Consider the following 27,805-nt stretch of genomic DNA (forward strand, 5'->3'; position numbering starts at 1 on the left):
TCTAAAAGCTTATTTAATTACCAATGCAGCAAAAATACAATACAGGGGCTGCTTTCTAGAAAGGTTTCCTGGAAAATACACACACACACACACACACTCTCATTCACTCTCTACAGGTGAGGCTGGTCTCTGCTCATCCACGGCAGCAGTCATTCACTCACTCACTGTCAGACAACATTCCTGATGTGTCACTGGCACTGTGGCTTCCCACACTGCCCACACAGGTTACGAGATAGACTAGAAGTACTCTAGACTACACCAGTTTCACTTTTATGAATCCTGTCTGAGTCATGGCCTCCACTGAGTTAAGGTTTGAAAATAAAATGTCCCCAAGGGCTCATGTATTAAATACTTGGTCTGTGCTTGGTGAGGCTACTTTTGGAGGGAGTGGAAACTCTGGGAGGTGAAGCCTCACTGGTGGAAGTGTCTCACTAGGGGTGGGAATTGGAGGTAAACAGCTAGCCACCAAGCCTTTCCTCTTCTCTGCTTCTTATCTGCATTATAGGAGATGCATTCTCATACCCACCCAACATTCATGTGGACTAAAAAGAGCAAAATGAATCTTCCCTCCTCATAAACCCTCACACACAAAGAAGAAAATATGGTCAAGGTTTTGATGTCAGGATTTAGGCACATCTTTCATACAGCACAAATTCATTAAAGGCACTAAGGAAATTTATACCTAGAGCAATTGAAAAATTGATAACCAAACATGCTATGAAGTCGGTCATCATTAAATCAAGGTGCTGGAGGTAATATTCTTTCAGCCTCACTGGATGTTTGAAAATGAAGTTGAAAAATAAATTATTGTATATGATAGTAATGTCTCAAGTCACTAAGGTCTTGTTCAACCCCCATGGCATTATGTGGAGCACAGATTTTTTTAATACAGTTTGTACTATATATTGAGCACAGACTTTTTTTTTTTTAACAGTGTATCCTATCTCCTCAGCTATTCTCCATTGCAAGTGATCTCCCTGAGCAGAATCTTGATCATGTCTCTTTGTTAAAACCTCCATAGGTTCCCATCACTTGAGGAAAAAAAAAAAAAAAAAAAAAAAAAAAAAAAAAAAGCAAAGTCTTTAAAGAAACTTGCAAGAATCCCTGAGACCCTGACCATGTCCATCTTTCATATGACCCCTTCCTTCACGCTCCTGCATTTACAAAGTGTTCCCATCTTCATTTACTGTGGTCACATTTTGCAACTTTTCTAGAAAGGACCATTTTCACACTAGGCATGTAGTCAGTGGCAGAAAGCTTTTCTGGCACCCTGTAGGCACTGGTTTCCATCCCCAACATCAAGTTCAGTAAGACCATGGACTTGCATGTAAATAAGTCAGACCACAGACTAATGTGCCTTAGGGAAATGAGATCATCTACAGAGGGTAGGTTGGAAAAAAGACAAATTTATGCAACAATAAGTCAAAGTTAAGAGACAAAATTGCATGAGCAACTCTTAACTATACAAATACTTCAGTCAACTACAGGAAGCCACAAAACTAGCCAGCTATCCACCAAGCCAGACAGAGTGAAGAACATGGCATTTCCCAAAGTATTAACACTTCTCAGAAACAACAGTGTCATGATGTATGTTGCTACATCCATGCAATACTTCCAATGTGTACATGATGTACTGGCATATTCCAATAGTGATGGTGGGTAGTAAATTGTTAATTATTATTAAATTGTGGAATATGAGTAAACTGTTGATTTGAGAGGTAACATGGCCCTTTCCATTCTTTAGCAGTACGCAAGCTTTCATAGTAAAATGCCCTTTGTCCCAACTTTCTTCAATGTATCAGAGCTTAGAAGGAGGCACATACTTCAGCAGCATTGACTTTCTAGGTCCTGGCTCCCCACTCTCCAAACAACCATCACTGCACAACTCAAAGTGGTAAGAGTTTCAGAGAAAACAATCCTGGTATTCACTTATTTTGAATAAAACAAACAAACAAAAACTCTGCAAATAGAAATATATAATAACCAGCCCTATTTTTCTTTTAAAGCATAAGTTTCCCTTCAAGATTCTCAACAGCTTCTACACGAAGAACTGATTTCACTATAACAGTTCATAAATCTGTGGTCAGTGATAAACTGTGTGTGTTTCTACAAAATACCTCTCATGAATAACTGAGTACTGTAATATGATTTAAAGATACACTTTTTCTTTAATAATAAAAAATCCTGACACATTATATAATATTTAATAATAGCCATATTAATCAGACACTGCCAAAAGATATTTATGGTCAGACTCTCTCATTTAATATTTCTCTCCCCAACAATGCAAAGTGTGTCTAGTACACAGTAGTCAACTTTAGAATGTAGTGCTAAGTCATAATGCATTAGGTCATAAAAGCCTACCTGAAAAGAAGCACAGGACATGTTTTTACAAAATCTGAAGGCCTGTTTTATGTGCCTGGTCCCATGAGGGAATGTCCTCCCTCAGGCTCACTGGGTGGACACTTGGTTCCCAGGAGTTTGTGGAACCTCTAGCGTGGGGTCATGGCTGGTTGAGATGTGTCATTCAGGGCTAGCCTTTCAGAGTTACCGCCAGCATGCTTCCTGTCTACCATCACTGTGTGACTGACCAGTGACAACTCACACAGCCTGAAGCAGCTGCTCTTGCCTCCCAGCCTGTTCTAGCTACCACGCTTTCCCTGCCTCAGTAAACTGTATTCTCCGGGGCTGTATACCAAAACAAATCTCTCCACCATCTTCCCAGCAGCAACAGAAGAATCACTGCAGTGGCCTGGATGAGAAATGTCCTCTATAGTCTGTGCATTTGAATATTTGGTCTCTAGTTTGTGATACTGTTTGGGGAGGTTTAGGTGGTGCTGCCTTGCTGAGAAAGTATGTCACCAAAGGAGTGCTTCCAGAGCAAAGAGTCCCACCTTCTTCCAAGTGGTTCTCTCTGCTTCATGGTTGCTGATGTGAGCTGACAGCTTCCTGTTCCAGGTGCTATGCTGCCCTCTTGCTGCAAGCTTCTCAGTTATGGCAGACTGTAACAAATGTTTTTCTGTCCCACCAGCTAGCTCCCAAATAATAACACAGAGACTTCTTAATTGTGAAAGCTTAGGCTTATTCCTAAATAGCAATTATAATTTAAATTAACCCACTTATATTAATCTTCATTCTATCATTTAGTGTTACCTGTCTTCCATCCTGCATCCCCTGTTTCCTCTGTGTGTCCTGGCTTCTGTCACCTAGATTCCTCCTCCTCTTCCTTTCTCTCCCTAGAAATCCCACCTAAACATCCTGCCTAGCTATTGGCTGTTCAGTTTTTTATTACACCAATCACAGCAAATATGTCTTCATAGAGTATACAAAGTATCCCACAACAGCATACTCTTATCCATATGGAACCATCAACCTAAAGAAACTCTTCTAGAAACTGCCTTGGTCATAGTGTTTTACCACAGCAACAGAAAGGGTGGGAGCACTGACTTCTTTGGGAAAGAATAGATGACATATGGGATGAGGTACCTTTAGAGCAAGTATCACAACCCTCATCTCAGCTGGCTACGACAGTGCACACCTGTCATCCCAGTACTCAGGAGGCAGGAGGCTCTTTGCAAGTTAAAGGCCAGGACTATAAACTAAATCCCTGACTCACATGTAGTAATAATAATAAAACTACAACCACACATGAACAGAAATGGAGCAGAGCAGATGTGGATGGCTCCCTACACTGCATGGAAGTACACAGTCCTCATTTGTGATGTGGTATCCCAGGTGCCCAAAACCCTCTGGGCACAACCATGAAAGGAAGAACAAAAAACAAACCCTGTTCTTATATCTCCTTAGAAACCAAGAACTCCTTCTCTAAAGTCCCTCTTCTGTTAGGAGCTAAAGTGACTCTGTCACCAGCTGAAGAGAGATGCCAAGTTACTCCAGTGGCCCCAACATAACACATGAGATTGATTTAACAATTGGGAATTAACACACTGATCAGTCGGAAACTAGAGTTTCTCAGCAGTCTGCCTTGTGTATAAACATTTTTTTCTCAAAAAAGCATGGTGGTATTTTGGGATTCAGGTATAAATGGGCCCCTGGCTAAAAACATTTAATTCATCTTAATATCATCCACATTGGCAACTTAATTTGTTTCAACTATGTAGAGATTTATTATCAACAAAAGGCTGAAAAATGGTCAAAGACAAAGGAAGCTAAAAACGAGGTGGACAAAAGGCATAATTCACAGTGAAGCACAGAGTATTAGCTGTGCTGGCTACATTGTTTATAGTGCACATGAACTACCACATCAAGCCAAGCAGAGTGTTTTTCTATACAACAGACACCACCAATAAACCACAAGTGCCTGAATCCCTTCCTTTGACCACATGGATTTTTTTCAATTATCAGTTCAGCAAATACTAAAGGCCTCACATTGTGCTGCATGCTGGGAATACTGGGATATCTGCCAACAACATTGTTCTGTGAGGAAGAATGGGTGATGGGAAGATGCTGTCTTCTCCATTCTAATGCTGAGTGGTGTGAATTCAACATAGTCTCCCCACTGCTTAGAGTCACTCCTCAACCTGCTCTCTAGTGACCTGGTCCTGGCATGCAGAAGTTCCTTCGCTCTTCCTGACAGTGAGGAAATCCCATCCCTCAAGCCCAATGAGGATCTCCACTCAACCAAACTTATCTAAACACCCATTGCTGAAACAACCTGAGAATGTGTACAAAGGATTAATCTCAGCACTGTCAGGCCTGAAGTTGAGATCCATGGACTGTGAGGATTATGACAAGACTACATCAATAGAAACAGTAGGGAAAAAAAAAAAGTGAGCACTAAGTCCTGAGGTGCCTATATATGTTTGTGTGGAGTGTGTTCCCTGCCTATTCACATGCTTTGTCCATGCATATACTTATGTAAATGTACTGCTATACAGTATGGATATTGATAAGTATATACATATAACCTAAGTTAAAGACACATAGTCAAGTGAAAAGAACAAAGCCATGCACAAAAGGACACAGAACTCTAGGTGGTATGTGCTGAAGCAGTACTTCAGCACCCTAAGCAATCAGAAGCCATGGGAGTTTGACTTCGGAAGCCCCTGGATGAATGATGAAGGGAAAGCGGGGTAGAGTTCAGAATATCAAGAGCAAAGATATTGAAAAAAATAAGGGTACATTGTAACTTCACAGAAATGTACATACACTGCATACACGGTGTGGTTCTGTTACACACTTTTAAGTTATATGTAAATGAACCTTTATCAGGATCTTTGAACAGCATTCAGATCACAGGTAAAGAGCATATCCAATTCCCTAAAATCCACCCAAAATGAATACGTGTAATACATCAACTCATGAGAAAACTTCTAAGTAAAACACAGAATCATATTACAAGATACTGAAGAAAATACCAATTTATCTACACCACCCCCTTGATATGTTAGCATTCTGTTTTACTTATAAGAAACATATCATTTTAGGATGCACAGTTTCAAAACATCATCTGGGTTAAGCCAGTGAGTGGTCAGCAGACTGTGGTCCATGGCTTGTTTAGTGAGCAGCTTTATTGGAAGAGATCCGCACAAATTCCTTCATTATCATCATGCTGTCATGTACAATACATCAGTAAGTACTGACTCATTGCTGTCTAGATTGCTTTACCACATCATGGGCAGAGTGCAGACACTGTGACCACACGTAGAGCCCGCAAAGTCAATCTGGAATTACCATCTGGCTATTCCCAGAGAGCATGCTGACCTCTGACTGTGTAATTGCTTCTCTTTGAAATGTCACTTCCTGAACTTTTACATAATAAAATGTTGGGAAAACTTTTTTTTAATTGTTGGGGGTTCCTTTGGCAGGTTTACAATGAAACCACATCAATTATACAAAATAAGGAGAAATGACCATGAGAGAATACTCACAATCTTTCGAGGAGACTTAAGCCAGAAAATGAACCATTCTTCAACTCAGATATCTTGTTGTTGCTCAGAATCCTAAAAATGACAACAAAAATATATATATGACTTGTGTAGCACACACCATCAATACCAAAGTTACTGATGAAGTAGAGAAGGAATGCTCAGAAATCATTAAACAGAATTTTTTAGGCAGTTGAGAGTAAGGTAGTTTCTTTTCCCAAAATAGCTTCCAGATCTTGTCCCATCTTGTCATTCTTGTCGAACTTGTATGAAAATGTAAAAAAGGAGAAAAATGAACAGACAATAGCTATAGGACCAATATACAGTGTAAAGCTGGTCACCGTGTGCACTCACTAAGTCAACATAGAAACTTAAACACCTATGTTACTACTAGATACTTAATAGAAAGCATAGCATGCGGCCCAAAAAGTACTGACCTTACAGAGAAATATATTAGAGATACCAGGCTGAAAATGCTGGCTCTCACCTGCAGTTTAGATATGCAATTGAACTATCTATATGTGTGAATGCCTGCTTTACACTGACACAGTGGCTGCAGCATCAGGGCTTATCTCACATGCCAGTAGAGTGTTCACTAAAAAACAAACTAAAAACAAAAACCTGCTTTCAAAGAGCCACAGGTAGAACAGCGCCCCTGACAGAACTCCCCACACAAAGAGACTGTATGTATTTTATGTCTTTTTTACAGTCTAATTTTCTACAGTGGTAAGCGCCTGAGTGTCAACAGTTTCCAAAAACAAAGAAACACTAAAGAACCTGGTTCAAGAGGGTAGGGACATCAAGAGGGGGGGAAAATGAGATATTTGAGTCAAGAATCAAGTGAACTGCCAGATATCATTAGTAAAGAGTGGTTAGATTCTGAAGATTTTATTTTTCCCTTTTATGTATATGTGTGTGTGTGTGTGTGTGTGTGTGTGTGTGTGTGTGTGTGTGTGTGTGTGTGTAGGTGCTCTCGGAGGCCAGAAGGAGTTGGCTATCATAGAGCTGTAGTTCACAGGCAGTTGTAAACCACCTGACACTGTGCTGGAACCCGAACTCAGGTCCTCTGCAATAGAGTGCTCTTAACTGTAGAGCCACCTTTCAGGTCTACCAGCTAGATTTTGAACCCAAACAATATCTGAACTGCCCATGTTCCTATGCAACCAAATTGGTCAAGAGCCACACAACTGTCATTTGGGATAGAAAACTGAATCACAAGAGGAAGAAAACTGAATCACAAGAGGTATTACCTCTCAGGAGCAGCCTTTCCAAAGGCAGAAAAGTCATTCCATGGAGACACAAAGACTAACGGGGTTCTCTGAAAGGCAGGATTGTAGGTGAGTATCTGTGTATACCATAACTTCTTAATAAAACAAGAAAAAAAAGCCGGTTTTCATCCAGCTTTCTTCGGATGTAAGTCAGATTTGTAAAAAGAAGAAAGGAAGGGGAGAGAAGGAGAGAAGGGGTGGGAAAGAGAAAGGGAGAGACCCCTGCCCTGGGATAAATACAACAGAGTAGCTTTTGTGACTTGTTTAAGAGCTGCCAGTCAAGTCTGCCCTGCTCAGGCCACAGCTATACCACTTTCAACTTAACCTTGGTCTCCAACAAGTCACTCCAGCTCTCTGTAAGAGTTTCCTTACTCATAAGACATGAAGACTAAGGACAGCCTCATAAACACTAACAGGAAATTTTCAAAGGCATGACACACCCAGTGAGCAGCCATTAAGATACAGGATATGTTTTCCTGATTCTGAAGTATATATATCCTCCCTCGGTTCAGTGTGTACCTTGCAATCAAAGTAGCTCATTAGGCAGCATTCTGTCCTCCTCCAAGGCATCACTGAAACAAATACAAAGCCCAAACCAGAGGGACTATGAAAAAACAAGGTGCAAAAACATTCTGGCTAAAATACAATAGGTTTTCTTCAACAAAAATGGCAAAGCTCTTAAAAAGAAAGGTAGTTGGCTCCAGAAAGGAAGACTTAATACATGCATATGGCCCCAAGGTAGAATGGCAAGCATGCTTCTCCAGCAGCCAGGCAGTAGAGAGCAAGGGTTAGGGTTAGCCAGAGCCTGGGATCCCGGTCACCAAATAGAACATAACACCAAGTGCATCCTGAGTCTGACACCACGATTTCAACATGATGCATATAACAGACAAATGTCCGGGGCTAGTGAAGGGCCAAGATCAGAGGATAAATACAATCCAGCAATGCAAGTTTACACATCCAGTAAAGCTGCTACCTGAGGGAAAGGATAGGATCACACCAATTAAGAGCAAACAACCAAATACATACCACAGGTAGAAAAGAATCTATATGTAACAACAAAGAGACAAGAAATACAGAGAAGGCATGCATGGTGCATGTCACATTATCTCAGAGACAAGGCTGACATTCACTTCTCTTTGACTATTTATACTCATGCTGTAAGTTCTGAAATATCTACAGTGAGACTTACTTTCAGGGTTTCTTCCCCTCTCTCCTCCATCCCAACCAGGGGTAAACATATGAATCTTAAGTGTTCTTTGCTTTAAACTGAGTTATTTTGAAAATATGTATATATAGTCTCAAAAGTAAAAGCTAAAAGAAATGCCTAGCAATTTGAGATTTCAGAGTCCCATTTATTTATCTGTTTGTTTAGATCAAACAGTGGTCATACAGTGACTGACAGTCGTCACCTTAGCATGCGCCGAAAGAAGTAGAAAGAACAATCATGTCTGGAGCCCAGGTATTAACCTACATGGCTGGGGCTGTGTCAGTCACTTCACTTTCCAAGAAGCCTTCACAACATCCTTAGGACTAAGAAAGAGGACATTGGAGTACTGAAATCCCTCCCAGCTTCTTTTAATTTTCTACACTGATTTATGTTCTAACAGGCAAAGCTGCTAAGCTTGACAGTGACTAAGAATATGTAAGCATTAACCCAAAAATATGGGGGAAAATATACACTCTCCCCAGCTCAGTAACTTAAGGTGCCATTTCTGAGCGAAGAATGAAACCCAGATATGGAAGAAACTTGCACAGAACGGGTGGGCACTGACTGAATGGCTCTGCCTGTGATTTCATATAGCTTCAGCAATGGGACTGTCATTTCCTCACTCATAAAGGCTTTACTGCAATAAATGATAGGTTTTATTGAGGAAAGTAAAAAGGAAGACATTTCATCACACTTAAAAAGTTATAACTGTAACCTTAAAATATAGTTTACAACCTCAAGTTAATATATTCCGTCTACACATTACTGGATGTGTTTAAGGATTTTTGTGCAGGAAAACAAGATCGGAAAGAATAAATCTATTCTGCAGACAGCTTTTATACTCAATTTTGAAATGGGGGGCTGTGGAACCGGCAGGTACTTAACATCATATATCACGATGAACCTAAAACCCGTTTATAATCAATATTTTTGCTGACACCTTTGAAATTTCAAACTTGGCCAGAGTAATAGAGCTTATATAGACCCATTTCTGTTCTATATTAATGATGTGAACAAGACACAATCTATAGACAATGAGTAAAATGCTATTCAGGCTCCCACCTCTTCAATTCAGAAACGTATGGAAGAGGCTGATACCCACTATCATTTCACAGAGGGCCAAATTAGCGTGATATATCATCTACACTCAAGTATGAAGGAAGAACCAGATAGATTTTATGTGCAAGATAGATTTTAAAAACTCAAAAGCAAAAGGAATGATATGGATTAGTAGTGCTTGCTACTATTAGAACCAAAATGGATCAGAACCCTGAAAGTATCAATGGAAACCTCACTGAAAGGCAAGAGTCACAATCTAACCTCCTTTGTGAAAGGAACTTGAAAATACACTTCAAGAGCACTAACTAATAAGATCAACCTCAGGAACATAATGTGGGATACTTATTGCTGGGGGAAAAGCCTGGTAAAAATTCCAGTGTGGTTAGGGAACCACACTGAATGTGATGCTTAACTTTAAATGTCAACTTGGCCCAACCTAGAATTACCTGAGAGTCTCAGTGAGAGATCATCTACATTAAGTTGGTCTGTGGGCATGTCTGTGGGGGTTTGTCTTAAGTTGACTGATTGGGGGGGGAGGGGGGACCCAGTCGACTGTGGGCTGTATCATTCCATAAGCTGAGCATTCTGACTTGGGTGAGAGTGGATGAATCAAGCTAAACACAAGCAAGCATGCATATACTTTTCTCTGTTCTTGACTATGGCTAGCCATTTGAAGTTCCTGCCCTGACTTCCCTGTGATGATGAACTCTAACCTGGAATTGTACACTGTAGTAAGCCCCCTTTTCCTCTAAGTTGTTTTTTGTCAGGGTGTTTCATCCAAGACAGGAAATGAAGCTAGGACAGGTGGAATGGGATGGAAGATAAGTCTACCTGGTATCTGGGAAGGGACTATTTAGAACCAAAGTAAGGGTTTATTAACGTAGATAAAATTAAGGATCTAGAAATAAAACCATTCTGAATCACAGCAGGCCCAAATCCAGGGAGAGGTGTCATTAGACAAGAAAATGCAGAGAGGGCCACAGGGAGATGAAATCACAGTTCAATTCAGAGAATCCCTAACAGAAAAACAGGCAAAGACTAAAGAGATAACCCATACACCTAAGAACAAAACCAAACATATAACATTTAACAGAGCCTTTAGCCCCATTTATGAGGGTGGCTGAGATGGGATAGTTGATCATTTGAGGCCATGAGCTCAAGGACAAAGTGAGACCCACTTCTCCTTGAAAAAAAAAGGTGCTGCAGAGATGGCTCAGAGGTTCAGAGCACTTGCGCTTCCTGAGCTCAATTTCTCAGCAACCACATAGTGGCTCACAACTATCTGTAATAAGATCCAGCGTCCTCTTCTGGTATGCAGAGATACATGTAGGCAGGACACTATATACATAATAAATGAATCTTTAAAAAAAAGGAAACCATAAAGGATCATGACTTTATGAATGAATGTGCATCCCCAATCAGAAGATAATATAGACTTAATCAAGACACTATACGTCACTTATCACAGCGGGAAAATGTAACCTATTGTGGAGGAAAAATCACTCAGTTTTTTTACAATGAATCAATACAACAACTGTGGCAAGAAAACATGCCAATGAAAACACTTTGATTGCTTCTTTGAAAATCCATCCTACACAGATACATGCACATAGGTAAAATACATGACATGCTACATGTCACTTAATTATATGAGTATAGCAAAATTATTGTCCTACAACTAAGAAAAGCTAGTTGCTAAATATTACTATGGGTTCCGGTTTTTTTTTCCTGCCTACCAAATGAGTATTAAGACAACTAAGTGTTGCAGATTTAAGGAAATAAAACTCCCTAAATAGTCACATGGATCTAGGCACAGGAGCAAGGGGTGTAGTTTAAGTAAATGATAGAGTGCTTCTCTATCATTCACAAAGCCATAGGTTCAAGACCTGATACCTCATAAACAAGACATGGTGGTGCATGCCTATAATCCAAGCACTTGGGAGGTACAATCAAGAGGAGCATATGTGCAAGGCCGCCTAAAGCTAAGAAGTTTGAAGGCAGTAGGGGCAATATGAAACCCAGTCTCCAAAAAGGGGGAAAAGAAAAACAAGGCATATATTCACACACTAAGTCTCTGTACGTTGAGAGGTCTAGTTTATTCTCATAATACAAGCTACAGTACAAATTGATACACATTAAGTTTATTGTGTAGAATAATGTATGCCCTTCCTACAACCTTTTCTACAGTGTAAAAGAAAGGAAAGCAGGCCAAGTTTAGAGCCTGGTGAGTCATTAGCCTTTTTTGGCATACACCCAAAACCTTTATGGCCATCTGCCCTCAGCCAAAGTCAAAAATGGAACTCCTTATAAATGAATGGTAGTGCTTGGGGTTTTTGTTGTTGTTTTGGCTTTTGCTTGTTTTTCTGCTAATGAAACTATAAGCCCAACAGTGCTCAACGTTCTACCTAGTCCAGGGCCCATTATATCCAACTGAGCCCTTTGTTCACCAACAGTTCCACTCAATTAGATGAATCCATTCATTCACTCTCACAGAATTCACTGATGCCAGTGGTATGTTTTTGTATGTATCAAAATGTTTGCTATTACTCCACTAACTGAATACACAACCAGTAAAGTTGCAGACACCATAAGATCTATAAGGTTCATGTCTCATTTCTTGTTTCACCATTACTGATCAATCTCACAGACAGAAAAACAACCTTGCTGGAGAACATGTCTGCTCCTCAAGTGGATTTCTTCACCCTTCCTGAGAACCTCATGACAAAGTTCACACATACCACATCCTCCAAAACAGTAATAAAGAATCTGCATGACAGGTCAGGCAGTTCACTCAGACTGACACTCATACTCACCAGTGGAGTTCAGATTCTAACAGCACCAGGACAGCATGTGTCACCTGCAACCACTGAGGTGCTACACATGTCTCCTTTCACAAAGCTATAGCACAGGGTAGCAGTTGGCTGAAAGGGCCCAGCTGCTGGCCTGTTGAGAATCTTTGTCTCTTTCAGCTTTCTGAAGGTGCTCACTCTGTAATCAGTGCCCAGTCAGTGGGCTGATGACCACAGTATAGAATTCCAGTTGTCTGCTCAGTACAGAATGTCCCTTGGGCAGTGTCTACACTGCCACTTGGGCTGACCCAGTCCAAACCAGCTTATAGCTGCAGGGGAGGCAAAGTTATCTCCTACCATCTGTCCTTTTAGCCTCTGCTGTCAGATATGCTCTACCCGGACCCTTAGCACCTCCTGCTCCCCTTCATTTTTTTTTCAGTCATCTTTTTTCCCTAGTAAATTATCTTGTACTTCAACCTCCATCCTAGCCTGTGGTCCCCAGAGGGCCCACATGACAAGGTGCTCACAACATCTGCTCAATAATGAATGAAATGAAAATATGGCTAGGCTTAAGTTTTTCTGTTCAAGGATCCTCCCCTGAGGACCACAAGACACAGAGTAGGTAATTTAGTGGCCTCTAGTGGTATAGAGAATCATAAATCTAGGCCATGTTCTCCTTCTTCTCAGAAGCTCTAGGGAATTTTCTGAAAATCTACCAGATAATGTCTAGTTGTCTTTCTTCTACTACTTCAATATCGTAAGATGTATGTCCACGTTATTGCCCTTCTAACATTAGGTTCATCTTAAAGCTAATGGGGAAAGAAATCTCCCCTGACTAGGAAAGGAAGAAACCATGAATTTATCAGTAAGTGCCATTGTTGGGACATGTACAATCCGTGGTTGAATTTTTAAGTCTGGATCTTTAATTATGGCTTAATGTTTACACATCAAGGTCTCATTATGATGCAACACTGAAATTAAAAGTGGTACATCATAAGCCAGGATGGTCAGCATAAGTAGGAATGAACGAACGAAGCTGCTCTCAGAATTTAACATTTCAGAGAAGCTGGCTGAGTCCATTCCTATGCCATAGAAAACTATGAAACCACATCTCTCTTTTAAGCAGTCATCTAATCTAGCTATAAAACAAATACTGACATTTCTAGAAACAATATTCAATTGAAGGTGAAGGAAGAATGAGGAAAAGGAAGGTTGGTAAATAAACAACTTTTTAAAATGCTTCAGAGCCATCCAAATTATATTTTATATTTTCATGACCGAAGATACTCTAAAAACTCATTTTTCAATGAGTATGTTGTGTACACCTTTAATTCTGGTACTTGGGAGGCAGAGGCAGGCAGATCTCTGTCAGTTCAAGGCCAGCCTGGTCTACAAAGTAAGTCCCAGAAAAGAATCCTATCTGGGGGGGGGGGGACACAGACAAAACTCATTATTAAAATCCCTAGCACACATACAGTGGAGAAAACAGGTTTTTTTTCTGACTTCCACAAGTATGCCATGGTACACAAGTATACACCACTGCATACATACATACACTCCTACTAGAAAAGCAAAGCAAAATATAATTGTTAAATCCTCACAATTAATGGCACATGCAGTGCATGCCACAACAGTTAAAGTATCAAGCATTTATTAAAAAAAGATAAAGAAAGCACTGATTAAAAATGGTAAAATGTAATAGAAAAGCTAGGCAATATTGGGTTAAAAATTTTAGTAGTTTCTACCCATAGCCAGTGCTTGTAACTTCATCTAAGTTATTTCAAATCACAGCTGGAAAGGCATTGTTTTAAAGTGATCCTATGTAAACCCTGGATGGTTAAATGACTGGGAACTCTGGATGAGAGAGGACTGGGGGTTGGCACCACTGTGGTGTGGGGAAAGTAACGTCCATGTTTGGAGAAGCCAGCTCTGAAGAGAAATAAACCATCTCTCCAGCCCCAGAGCCCCTGTGATTCTGTCTCCGCCTTAGCTAATACTCATCTCTTAGCTCTTACTCCTGCTTCACAACTTCCATCTTAATCCTTCTGCTTTGAATTTGCAAATAAATCCTCTGCTCAATTTTCCAGACCACTAATCTCTACATCCCCACTCGCTTCCCTTCTGCCCTTCAGCCCATCCACTGACCCCAGAACAGCCTCCTTCACATCTCAATCCCAGGACTAACTACTCAGAACTCCCTTCTCATCCTTTCTCACGAACTATTCTTGCCCTATGGATCTGCTATTCTTTTGGATCTGAAATGCAACTAGAATTCTCCCGTGTTAACATTTCACCACTGCTTCCAAAAGACTAGTTTGTTGCTAGCTCGCAATGTTGATTTCTTCTCAAATGTCTAATGGCCCGTCCTGATTGCTCCCTGGACTGATCAATACTGAGGGGCAGCAGAGGGTTTCGTCAGCGTATATGAAAATTGGGGCAGACTGGTATAGCAAAGCTCTCTATATGCCAAGTTTGAGAAGTCTTGGAACCTTGGGGATGGAGACACAAAAGCTGTGGGGCTTTCTGCTGCAGTCTCCCACTCTGTTCAGCGTTGGCAGACTACCAGACAGTCAGAAACCAAGCAAAATGGTTTTGTGGCTGAGGCAAACTCAGATCACCATCCCCTCCTCCCGGCCCAGCGGTTCAGCTGAACAGAGCATCTGTTTCAAGGTCATTAGTTCCTGGCTGGGCACTCTCATTACCCATTTCTGCTGCCACTCCCCATAGCTGCACTTCTTGGGACTCTTCCAGGATGCTGTTCAGAAAATTCATTTTTCTAGTGCGTTGGCACTTTGTCTCTTGGGTCGTAAGCTCCCTGCTGTGCCATCTCACCATCAGATCTCATCCATCTGCTGTATTTACTCTAGAGTCCCCAGCGCTTCAGGGCCACAGGAGCACCTCTCTCATTTTTCAGTCCTGTTTGGGTTTCTGCTATCATTTTCAACATGATTTTGAACAGCATAAAAATGAGAGAGAAAGATGAAAAAAAAAAAATTACAAACATCTTTTTTTTTAACTGAATTATTACTTTAATCACAAATTGCCTTATGGACCAAAGCTAAGGTCCAGAAACATTATGAAAACAATATGATATTCCTAATCCTAAGAATTCATTCACTCTGTGCCATGGGCATAGTACTGGGGGCTACCCCATCACCAAAGTGAATCACATGACCAGCTGAGGAGAACGATGTGGCACTGTTCCCTGACTATGCATCAACAAATACATTGTTGGAGCCATGCTTACAGTCCCAAGGTTTCCCCCAATAGTTAGTGAGCAGGAAACACAGTGATAGAGGGTAGACCCTGGCACACAAACTACCTTAATACTAAGATCTGGCTTCATCATTTTACACAAGGTTCTTAACCTCTGCTACTGAATATCTTATCTATAAACTATTCTAGGTATGTACAAGAGAAAATGAAAGGCATTAGTGAACATATAAGCAAACGTGTGGGAAGGTACTTAAAGCAGGCCATTACTATTACTTCATGAGACCCAAGCAAATCACAACATCCAGACAACAGTCAGCCTGGCAGGCAGGCAGGAGTTTCCATTCAGCAGTGCCCACTGGTAACGGCCAATTAGACAAGGCTACCATGCTGCCTTCCACTGCTGATGTGCATCTTTCCTAGTTTTAGGGTATCGTATGTAGGCAAGAGATTAGGTGGTATCCTGTCACAACTAAGGATGGTGGGGTACACACATAGGCCCCACAACCACTGACAATGTAGCCAGAGCTAGAAGAGAAGTTCCCATCAGCAGCCTGCCAATGAACTCTCTGACCAAGCACACTCAGGAATCCCCATCAACCCAAACAGAAGACATCAGAATTTCTTTACTCATCCAAGAAATTGTTTCTGCAGAGTTCAGCCTGTAGAACTTAGCTATGTTCTCAAACCTGCACACATCACCCATTTTCAATCTGCACCAAGTGAACAATTATATAAAATGAGACAACAAGTCAAAGACATCAGCATGTAACACATGATTACAGAGTCTTCAGATTAAAAGGTGCCTCTAATAAGCACAGGAAGACAACAAGCATTGCCCAGGAACACAGTAAACCTTGACTCTCCAAATGGCTCATTAAATAACCTTCCAAGTTCCCAGGCATTTCTCTTAAAGATCCAACAGTTAAAATGATACATTTAGGCCTGATTTTTTTCCATATTTGTTTTCAATGCTTTACTTAGCAATTTCATAAATAAAAAGTAAATAACCTATTTTTCAGCCTTAGCATTAAACACAGTGAGTGTACATAAAGTTACACAGATTTTAACTGATTAAGAAAATCTAAAAGATTTTTAAACACCATACTAGATATCTTTCAACAATGTCTAAAAATGAAAAACTGTTTATTAAACAACACTCCATCATGTCTTACAAACACATTAGCTCCTTGAACAAAGGAAGTCCATTCTTCAAGGTGTCGTGTCGGTGTATCATAGAGAATGCTGGAAACTTGATATTTATGAGTACAATAAAAGCATGTTTATTTGGCATTTTAATCAAACAGAAAGCTTTCTTCTGGGAACATACTGAGGTTCTTGAGGATTCAGAGTTTTGATTTTTCAGCTGAAATTTTTGATGATGTATCAATTACTCATTAACTCAGAATATATTTGAGTAACTACTCTGGGCTGGGAGTGACACCAAGGATTTAAAAACAGACCTCAAGGACTAATAAACACACACACACACACACACACACACACACACACACACACAAGGTCCAGGTATTAAGTGCAATGAGAAGGATGTATAGCTGGTCCAAAGGGAATATAGACTTTAAGGTGTTTGAAAATAAGCTGATTGGGAAAATCCATTTCTGAACTATACTCTATATCATCTCCCTCCCCAACTCCCAGTGGATAGGAATGTACTGGCGAGACTGAAGAGTAAAATCCTTGTGCAAAGGTTACCACCAACAGTTCACAACTCTGCAGGTCAGAAGTGCAGGCAGGGAGTAGATGGGTTCTGTATCAGGTTGAACCGGCCACAGAAGGCAAGGCATCAAGGACATGGAAGATTCAGGGTTCACAAAAGGGTGAAGGGAAGGGGAGGGCACTGAAGTGGCACCGGCACTGTACTTGCAGGGTGCAGCTGCAAATGTTCAGGAAGAGGGGAACTTACTAGGAGATGGAAGACAAGAGTGCTTTCCTAGTGGCCACATTCTCAACACAGTGCACAAGAGCCACTCTTAACCTTACACTTCCTATTCACTGTAGAGCTGTTGAGACCCACAAGAGCAGTCCTGAAACCCTATAGCAGCGCTCACCATACTGTCACAAGTGCCCCAAGTTTAACAAGCAGAGACACAACATCCAACGTAGGTAGGTTCTTTAACGAGATGGAGAATAAATTTTTACAGTACTTTTTTAATTTCACAAACTTTGAGTGATGAAGCTCAAAATACAGTAACAAAGGAGCAAGATTTCTTTATAATACCCCCCACAGGTGCTCCCCTCAACCTTACTCAGGTGACTCTGGACCCTCCTCTTTAGAAGGCCTCACCTCTGGCTCCTGCATCTGCTGCAGTGAGTCTAGTTTGACAATGATCTTGTTAAGTTAGAACCCCCTCCCCTTTCTCTTGATATCTGATTGAATTCCTCATTTCCCTGACATCCCTACTGACAGCAAATCACCTAGTGCCTTCAGCAAGAATCCTGTTAGGTCAGTTTTGCAACTGTCTCTCCCTTGATGTCTTCACATAGTAATTTTCCATCCAATGACCCTCTGCCCCAACTTCCTTGGCAATCCACTCCATTTGCTAGCACTACATTAGGAGTTGAGCCCAGTGTCTCTGCCCAACTAACATCCATCAAAATGGTCATGAATAGAGTCCTTTCTCTCATTTTAACAAGGGTCATAATCACTTTCTCTTTAACATACTCGTGAATGAAAAAGAAGAATGCAGTTTCCTTTTTGGAGAAGATAAGGTAAAATTTCACTAACTGAAGTAAGTTCTGAATATCAAATCCATTTCCACTGTAAAAAACCATTTCTTCACTCCCAGGTTGTACAAAAACAGGCAGAACAGGAGTGTTTGGCCTAGCTCTTGACAATGTACAGCTTGCAGTAAACAAAAGTTGCCATGAAACTTTACTACACAAATTTCCTCCAAGGCAAGTCCTACACCATGGCTTTATAGTAACTAAAGGAAAAAACATTGCTGTGTGGGGAGAAAACACAGGGGCATATTAAATTAGCTTCCTGTGGAAAGGAAATTAGAAGGTAAAATGCACCCAGGCCCTTGTCCTCTCTTTTTCTTGAGCCTAGGTCTATTAAGAGGAAGGAGAGGCTGAGGAAAAGGGAGAGAGCAAAGGTGGGAGAGAGGGGGAAGTGGGGGATGGGTGAATGAACGTGCATCAATATTGCATACAAGCAGATCTTCAACCATGGAATCAGGGCCAGGCATACGCCCCCTAAGCACAGGTAGAACTTTTAGGAAAGAAAATGGGAAATTACATCTACTGGAGTGGTAGAGCTTGGCCCAAAACAGCCTCCGTGCCTCTGAACACACCTTGATTTGAAAAGGAACTTAGAAGTATACCACTGACAAAGCAATTCAGCATTTGGCCAGTCACAGCAGATAAACTGCCTACCAGTGAGGAGGCTGAAAGCTGCAACTCGTAAGAAAAATGCCAAAACAAGCCAATCGGGCTGCCTCTGTGGCCATTTCCTCACCACTGGCTATAGAGATAACCTGTGTACCTTCTGAGAAGTGGGGGTGGGGGGTGGGAGGGGATACACTAAATCATTTTCAGCCCAGTTCTAGAAACTTCCCCACAGAAGTAACTTTACAGAAGCGAACTTTATTTAAGCTAATTCATCTCAAGGGCTTTTTGGTCTGTTACAAAACATAGTTTAATACAATGGTTTTGAAACTTGACTGAAACCCACAGTTCCCTCGGAGAACTCCATATACATGCACATTGATTTTTACTCGTTCAGGTACTTGGTGATGGAGATTTATTGAGTGTCAACTACATGCTTGAGAGCTTTAGAGATGCTAGGGGAAACAAATCAAAATAAAACCCAGTCTTCACGAAGTTTATATACTAGTGGGCAGGGGGACACAACCAAATCAGCAAAATATTAGTGTGCTGGCTGGTGAAAAAAAAAAAATCTACTGGAGAAAAATAACACATATAAAAAACAGATATTAAGGTCTAGCTAAGATGAAAAGAGCAACTTGAGTGGTAAATGGCAATTCTCACTAAAAAAAGTTTGTTTTTAAGTAATTTGTTTTACAGTAGCAGTGGCTGTATGCATAAAGAACTAGAAAACAAAGACGAACATGGATAAGAAAAGTAAACTACAATTTTTCTGTATAAATAGCTGTGTTTACAACTTCATAAAGCTCAGATTCCATCACTGTCTACCACATATACAGACAGAGGTGGGTTCTGTAGACACAGATCCTATCTCAATCGCCAGGGATGCCAGCTATTCCAGCTACAGATTCAACCTTTCCAGTTCGGTATACTGTCATCTGCAGGCCACAATCAAATTTCTAAATATCTCAGAAAGATCTTTTACAGATATTTGTCTAAACCAGTACCTAAGACCACACCTATATTTTAAATGTGTCACTAGCAACATAACACAGCTTAACCCTACTTTGTTTAATGAACAAATATTACTAAGGGAGTAACAGCTCATGGCTGAGATGATAGGATCATGAGGCTAGCCTGAGGTACACAGTGGCTTCCAGGACAACCTCCTCTACAAAGCAAAGCCCTGTCTCAAAAGCAAACATCATCACCATCAATATAGACATTGTGGGAGATCCTCGGTGGTGCTATTTGACAGTCCTAAATACTACATCCTGATTCATGCAGACTGTCTCTATCAAAGATGGAGGTTCCCAATCCTTTTGTATCTTGAGCTACTGGGACATTAGAATGAAACACCAGGACCTAAAAGGCAGAGCCTTGTAACCTGCTGAACAAGCCTCCCCAGGATTTGAATGTGCATTCAAATCTTCGAACTACTAAAAAGGGATCACTCCATCCTACTTCAAAAGACACCACTTAAAATGCAGTGTACTAAATGAAACTGCCGCAAATTACTACCAACTGTAAGCAGAGTTGGACACTACTGTGACGTGTTTTGTTAGGAGACTAAAGACAGGTCTGGGGAGAGGCTCAGTGGGTAAGGTACTCACCATGTGAGCCTGAGGTCCTGAGTTCAAATGCCCAATTTCTGCAAAAAGCCAGACAAGGTAGCACACATCTAAAATCCCAGCCCTCACATAGTAAGATTGGAGAGATAGGAGAATCCCTGGAAGCCCATGGCCAATTAACCTGGTGTATACAGAGATGAACAACAAAGAAATTCTCTCTCAAACAAGGAGAAAGACACAGACCCAAATACAAGGCTGCCCTCTGACCTCCACACATATACCATGACACAAGCTCCTGCATTCACATTCACTCACTCACTAACACACACACACACACACACACACACACACACACAGAGAGAGAGAGAGAGAGAGAGAGAGAGAGAGAGAGAGAGAGAGAGAGAGAGAGAGAGTGTGTGAGTGCAGAGGGAGTCATAGGGTCAAAACACTAAATTTTAAGCAGATAATCATTGCATTTTCAATTTAAAGGATTATTTTTAATTACTAACTAGTAAGACAGTTATATGAATAAAAGATTAAAAACTATAAATAGAGCCAATTCATTGTTTTGAAAACGGTAAGAAAGGACCAATTATTTATCTAGCTTGTCCTGGATAAAGTAACCTCAGGGAGGGAAAGACAGCTCACCAGTTGAGAGTACAAATATTGCCTGTTCTTGCAGAGAAGAGAGGACAGTTGCCAGCACCCAAAGGCACTAGCTCATACTCCAGGCACACACCTATACACATAAATAAAAATAATAAAAATGCATTGTAAAAGAAGTAACTTTAAGGAAACCAACTTACAGGTCAGGGGGAGGCTTCTTTGATAAGCACACATGAGCTAAGAAATTAATAGGAATGATAAAAAGTGAGAAACTATAGACATTTTCCAAGTGCTAACACAGGACTGAGTTAGGGATGATAAGTCCAAAAAACCACTAAACAGCATTAAAATAAAGTGAAAGCTACTGTGTGCTCATCAGTGTAGGCACATGGACCAGTGTTTGCTCTACTCACACTGGACTCAGAGCTGAAGAAACTCAGCTTACACTGCTGGGATCAAACTGTCCTATCACTCTTAAGACCGGCTATGGATGGCAACTGCCTGAGCTTAAGCCTGGTTCCATCTCTCAGCAGCTCAGTGACCTTGGAACCAGGGCTTCCCATAATAATAACCCGGTTAGGGAACTGTAAAGTTAACTCCAACACTCCCACAAATATCACAGTACCTGGCACATCCAGCAAAATTATGTTATGATTGGCTTTATTTTTGATGGCTTGTCAGTCTTTTCTTTCTCGTTTGGTTTCCCCCAATACAGTCCCCAAAGATCTGTAATTGCCAATGGGAGCCACTCCCCATCAGAATACTTAGGAGAGAATACATGAGAAAAGATGACTGATTCAAACTGGGTTGGGCTATTTTGTTTGTTTGTTTTGTTTTTAAGGAGGGGTTGTTATTTGGTCTTTTGGAGTTTGGTCTGCCTCATTTTTGTTTTATTGAGACAAGGTTTCAGGCATCCCAGGCTGGCATAGAGCGCAGCACTACAAAGCTGAGGATAACCTTAAATTTCTGGTCTGTCCTTACTTCCGCAGGCATCACCATGCCAGATCCACACACCGCTGGAACTGAACCCAGGATATTCTGCAGGCTGGGCCAGCACTTCACCAACTGAAGAACCCAGCCACGAATCAATATCTGGACAATGACAGAGCTTACTACCCTGCATAGATAATAAATAATTACACTGGTTTCAAAATAAGTACCGAGGGAGGGAGGAGGGAGGGAGGGAGGGAGGGAGGGAGGGAGGGAGGAGGGAGGGAGGGAGGGAGGGAGGGAGGGAGGAAGGGAGAACATCTTTTGAGGGTTCTGAGAGATCAAATGCAAGGCAAGTGTGAGAGGTGTGGTGAAGCACGTCTAATGCCAGTGCTGAGGAGGTAGAGACAGGAGAATTCCTGAGTAAAGTCCAGGTCAGTCTGTGTGTGTGTGTGTGTGTGTGTGTGTGTGTGTGTGTGTGTGTGTGAGAGAGAGAGAGAGAGAGAGAGAGAGAGAGAGAGAGAGAGAGAGACAGAGAGAGAGAGACAGAGAGAGAGAGACAGAGACAGAGAGAGACAGAGACAGAGAGAGAGAGAGACAGAGAGAGAGAGACAGAGAGAGAGACAGAGAGAGAGACAGAGAGAGAGAGACAGAGAGAGAGAGAGACAGAGACAGACAGACAGACAGACAGACAGACAGACAGACAGAGCCAGAGTGATAGTGTGTGTGAGAGAGAAAGTGTGTGTGAAAGAGTTTGAGAAAGTGTGTGTGTGTATGTGTGAGACAGAGACACACAGAGAGACAGAGACAGAATAAGAGTGGGTGTGAGAGAGAGAAAAAGTGTGTGTGAAAGAGTGAGTTTAAGACAGTGGAGGGAGGAAGAGAGAGAGTGGCCATTTACTACCTAACAAAAATGCCTGTGATTCCTATACTGAGAGATGCCCACACATTCGCCAAGAGCTCAGAAATGCAGACATGCCATCTGGGCTACTCATGGAGCTGGAACTTAAAAATTTGTATTCCTGTGTCGAAGGAAGAAATGGGGATATACCAGGGTTCACATGCTAAATGGGATCCTAACGTGCTCAAGTCTTAAAGACAGGAACTGTGAGACAAGAAAGAAATCCGGTTAACACACAGACAGCTCAAGGTCCCAATGCTGGGATTAGCCCTAGGGAAGGAGGGCAAGTCTCAACTGGCAAGTGAGGGGCAATTAGAGGAGCTAAGAACATCGAATAAAGACAGAAGGAACCAGGCAGGCCAGATGCCAATCACAGCCCCCCCCCCACAGCCCTCCCTGGCTGCCTCTGCCAAGACAGCCCCTGCATTTACTGTGTGAATGCCATATAATGATGCAATGAATCCCTTCTAATAAAACTACTGGGGCTTCATTAGCGTCTGTGCCTCTTAAAAAACACCTCAGTGATCTTGTCAGGTTTGATTTGGTTTTGTGAGCTATGTAAATTCATAGAATTCTGGCATTTAAAGAGCCCTTAAGGGCAATCTAGCTCAGAGCCTCACTTCCCGGTTGGGGAAGTTGAAGGCCAGAGTAGTAATGGTCAAGGGCTACAATCCACACTTGGCAAAGCCAGTGTGAATTCCCTGAACTCATTCAGTCTGGTGTTATTTCCTCTGCTTCTTCCTTTCTAGAGTCATTATTAAACAGGGACCTGGAAGCTCAAAACCACGGGAAACTTGAACCTTCCCTAAAAGTCAGGCAGAGTAGCAAAGGCTGGCTTTACTTCCGATGAAGCCTAAAGGCAGCTATGCCCCCCTGCCATGGTCTTAGTCCTCTCAGGAGTGCAGGACAACTATGCTTGAGGTAGGGTCATTTGTGATTACAGGATGACACAGTCAATCTCAAGAATGCATATGAGCTGAGCAGACCTAATTAATAGGCAACACTGCATTACAAATGTAAGCAGGATTGCCCTGGTCACTCCCCCAACTACTGCAGGAGAGAAAAGGGGGTGGTAAACTGGCCACTGGGACCTAAGTGCTACTAAGTGCAGCTTCTCATTCCCTGTCTCCCCGTCAGTCAGCTATCGCTAAGGAACCTGTTCAGTGTACACCAGTCTCTTGTGTCAACTACTTTACAAAGTTACAGCCAACCCTACTGCCAAATGGTTGCTTTTATGGTATAACAACAGTCGGAAATGCAGTCCTGAAGTCACAGAGAAGACCCAAAAGCCAGGCTCTGCAATCTGCAGCCTATGTAACTGGAGAAGGTGAATTTCGCTGTCTGTGCCTCAGCTGGAGTACCTGTAAATCATGGATGCTACCACCACCACCACCACCACCACCACCACCCCTCATGTAAGTCTGACAGAGCCAGGAACTTGCTGCTCATAAAGTGTTTGTTGGACACAGTAGCTACTACCTGACAAATATCAAGATGCCAGTTATCTCTAGAACCTGAAAATCAGCCAAGGATGTTGAGATTCTACAATCAAGGAGCTGGCTCTGCACACACCTTAGGCTCCCCAAGCCCTGACAGTTCAAGGTAACTACCAAACCAGTTTGGGAAGAAACATTCAACCCTTTCAGGTAATGAATGTTCTATGTCCACATGTCAGGCTAAGGGTGCCCGGATAGCTGGTAAACATCATTTCTCTTGTCTTGAGACATCTGTGTGCCTGATACTTGCAGATCCAGGCTGGGGCTTGCACCATCACTGTGACTCCTGTACCTGATGCTCAGCTTCTAGAGCCTTGACTTGAGGATGTATCACACCACAGAATCTCCTGGCTCTCCAGTTTGTACACTGGGTTACTCCTTATAGAGGCTACAACCAAATGAGCCAGTTGCTGTAACATCACCTCCCCCCCCTCCCCACCTGCCATACCCCATCCTATTGTTCCTATTTCTCTAAAGAATCTTCTGATCCTATCCTTAAAAGAAAGTTAAGTACAGGCCCTTTCATTTTACTGTCCTTCCCTTCAATACCGCAACAAAAACTAACCTCACCACTGGAAAATAAACCGTGTCATTACAGAACACAAGAGTAAGGTAACAGTTGCATTTAACAGGAACTCTTTCTCTGAGGAATTGTAAAGTAATGTCTACTCTCTGCTTACAGGACACAAACTAAGGTACTAGTCCATCAAAGTACACCTTGGGAAACCAATGAGTTTATTTGGCTTATTTACAAAGGGTAGGTGAAGGGATACTTATAAAAGCATGAGTAACCCCAAAGTTGCCACACCTCCTCAAAGTCTCACCCTATGATGGATGATGACTTCCTTATAGTTTCACAGACAAGATACCTGCCCTCTTTAATTTAGCTGTTCACCCTTTATACTACACTCTAGCACCTCCAGAGACCATGTGCAGTTAGGACAGAACTGTAAACACATAGGTCCAGGATGGAAGCTGTCAAAATCTCAGGTGAGAGTGCAATGATTCCTTTTCCCCAGACTTTCCTTCTCTGAGTGAAAGCCAAAAGTGAACAGACCTCTTAGAAGTAGTCACAGCTGCTCTGATGAAGATGGTGGTTGTTAGGCCAAGGGGATGGTGCTTCATAGACCAGTGTAAAACACAAACTCAAGAGCATGAAAACCTGGGAGCCAGCCTTGTTATCCCCCCTCCAGGCGAGGAAGGGAGAGCCTCTTTTTCACCCAGGGCAGGTCCTGAATCCCTCCCACCGTTCTGCTGCTCAGACTCCCTAGGCACTAAGACTAAGGATGGAAGATCTTCCCGTTTCTTACCCCACACTTGCTGCTCACATCAACAGCACAACGGCCCAATCTAAAAGATTTTATAATCACTCAGATGCTAGACAATAAAAAAGTAAACACAGGAAAACAAGGATTACACCATTTTTTTAAATAAACAATATTAACTATTAAAAGTTCTTAAGGGCCACAAATCTGGTACATGGTTGCTAACTTCTAGCGAGTTGATGGACAGGATTGTTCACCTATTTCAGATAACTATTTGGAATGCCTGAGTTCAGTCACAGTCGCATAGAGAAATACTGACTGGCATGATCTAGAATCACCTATAAGACAAAGCTCTGGGTCCATGTGTGAGGGAGTTTCTAGGCTGGGATAACTGAGATGTGAGGAAGCACCCTACATGTGCGGCAGCCCCCCTCCACTGACAAGGGTCCATGACAGAGTATAAAGGAGGAATGGAGCTGAACACCAGTGTCCATCTACTTCCGACTAGATGCAATGTGACCAGCCACCTCAAGCTCCTGCCACCATGCCTTCCCCGCTATGATGGACTGTTCCTTCAAACTCTGAGCCAGCGCAAACACTTCCTCCAATATGTTAGAGATTTGTCAGGTATTTTGTCAAAAAAGTGTAACTAATACACCCATTACCATAAATGGGGAAATTTGAGTAAGTTTTCTTCCAAAGAGCCCTGAAAATATTTATCTAGTTTTTTTTTTTTAAGCAAGAAATAATGTAAAATAATCTGGAATAAAACAGTCTAAATTTCCCCTAAGATTCACACCACATGACACCTACCCCTTTGTCCCAAAGGCCATTATCTTTTTGGGTTTATTTACCTTGGCAGGGAAACCACGCAGACTGTTTCTAGGTGCTCTCTAGCCCAAGTCACATAAGATAAAAAGGTGGATTCAGTTGCTGAAATTTAGTAACCTGGGAGTGTGATTTCAAATGCAGTTGTCCAAGTAAAGGACCCAAAATAAGAAGGAGAATGCCATGGGGTTGCCAGGAGCTCTACTCTCAGCAGCCTGAATGAGTGCAAGGGGGACGGAAACTAGAGAGCAACTGCCTAAGAATGAAGGAAGATGGAAGGAAACAGCAGAGTGAGGTTCAAGGCGTTCAGAGATGGAGCAGGGTGGGCATGAAGCAAGGTGCTACAGGGGATATTTGGGGAGCTTTAAATCGAGGCTGAGAGACATACCAGCCAATGACACCTTCACAAACCATGCAAGTAGTTCTGAGAGGAAAGATAAGGCAAGCTTTCCAAAAGGCAGGAAACAACTGAACTACAAACAGAACTGCATGCCTGGGAGAGACAAGCACTGCACTATCAGACGAAGAATATAGGAGGTAAAGCTGGACTCTCACATGTCAACAGTCTGCTGTGAATGTTCCAAGGCTTGGCTACCACAGACTCATCCCATGCCACTAAGAATAAGGAGAGATGCCACTCTCCAGCCCAACTTGAGTCTATCAGGGAACTGGGAGCGTCCTTTAAAGAGAAATACTGAAAGCTCCTGTGCCTGAAGCTGATACCCAGATCAGTGTGATCAATGGGAACCCACAGCCTGGTCAGAGAGTGGGAACAGCAAACGTGGTCATTCCACATAAACATGACAAGTCCCATAACACAAGCCAACAACAGGTAGGAAGTGAGCGCCAGGCAAGATGAGCTAACTGATTTTAAACAGGGTACAATGCAGATTCCAAGCTCCCATTGCAACATTAGAATTCTTAGGCTGGGCCATGAAGGAAGAGCTTACACTTGAACTTAGAGAATGGCAAACAAAAACCAATGTTAAAACAGAAAACATCTGTCTGTGCCTCCTGGTACACTTGACTGAACGTTTTTAAAATAAATATATAATTGAGAGACATGATGGACAGATATTCACTCACATGAGTACATACCCATATCACTAGCAAGAGGCTGCTGAGTAACAATACATGCATATGTTGTAGATATATAATATCTATCATCTTATGTGATATCAAATAAATTATGGACCATATGGACATCAACAATGAATTGGCTCACACGTAGAATAGTAGTATTTTTAAGGATATTAACCGCATCATCCTACCAATCACATGAAGGAGTGAGCAGGAACAGTGGCACACTGTTGGAAAATGTAAGATAGGCTTATACAGAAGATCTAGAACATGATGAATCCAGATATTGGGGTATCTGAGGAAGGAGAACAAGACAACTTGGGAAAGCCTCAAAGCTCTATTTACTAATCCCA

General features: G+C 41.8%; 1 protein-coding gene across 1 annotated transcript in view; it reads right to left on the bottom strand.

The window, feature by feature from the left end:
- Window positions 1-27,805, bottom strand: part of Adgra3 (adhesion G protein-coupled receptor A3) — a 103,427-nt gene that overhangs the window by 64,587 nt on the left and 11,035 nt on the right. The window contains exon 2 of the mRNA XM_027386973.2: window positions 5,892-5,963. Coding sequence (XP_027242774.1) covers window positions 5,892-5,963 — 72 coding nt within the window. The remainder of the gene's footprint in view (window positions 1-5,891; window positions 5,964-27,805) is intronic.

The sequence above is a fragment of the Cricetulus griseus genome, assembly GCF_003668045.3.
Source record: "Cricetulus griseus strain 17A/GY chromosome 1 unlocalized genomic scaffold, alternate assembly CriGri-PICRH-1.0 chr1_1, whole genome shotgun sequence".
NCBI lineage: Eukaryota > Metazoa > Chordata > Mammalia > Rodentia > Cricetidae > Cricetulus > Cricetulus griseus.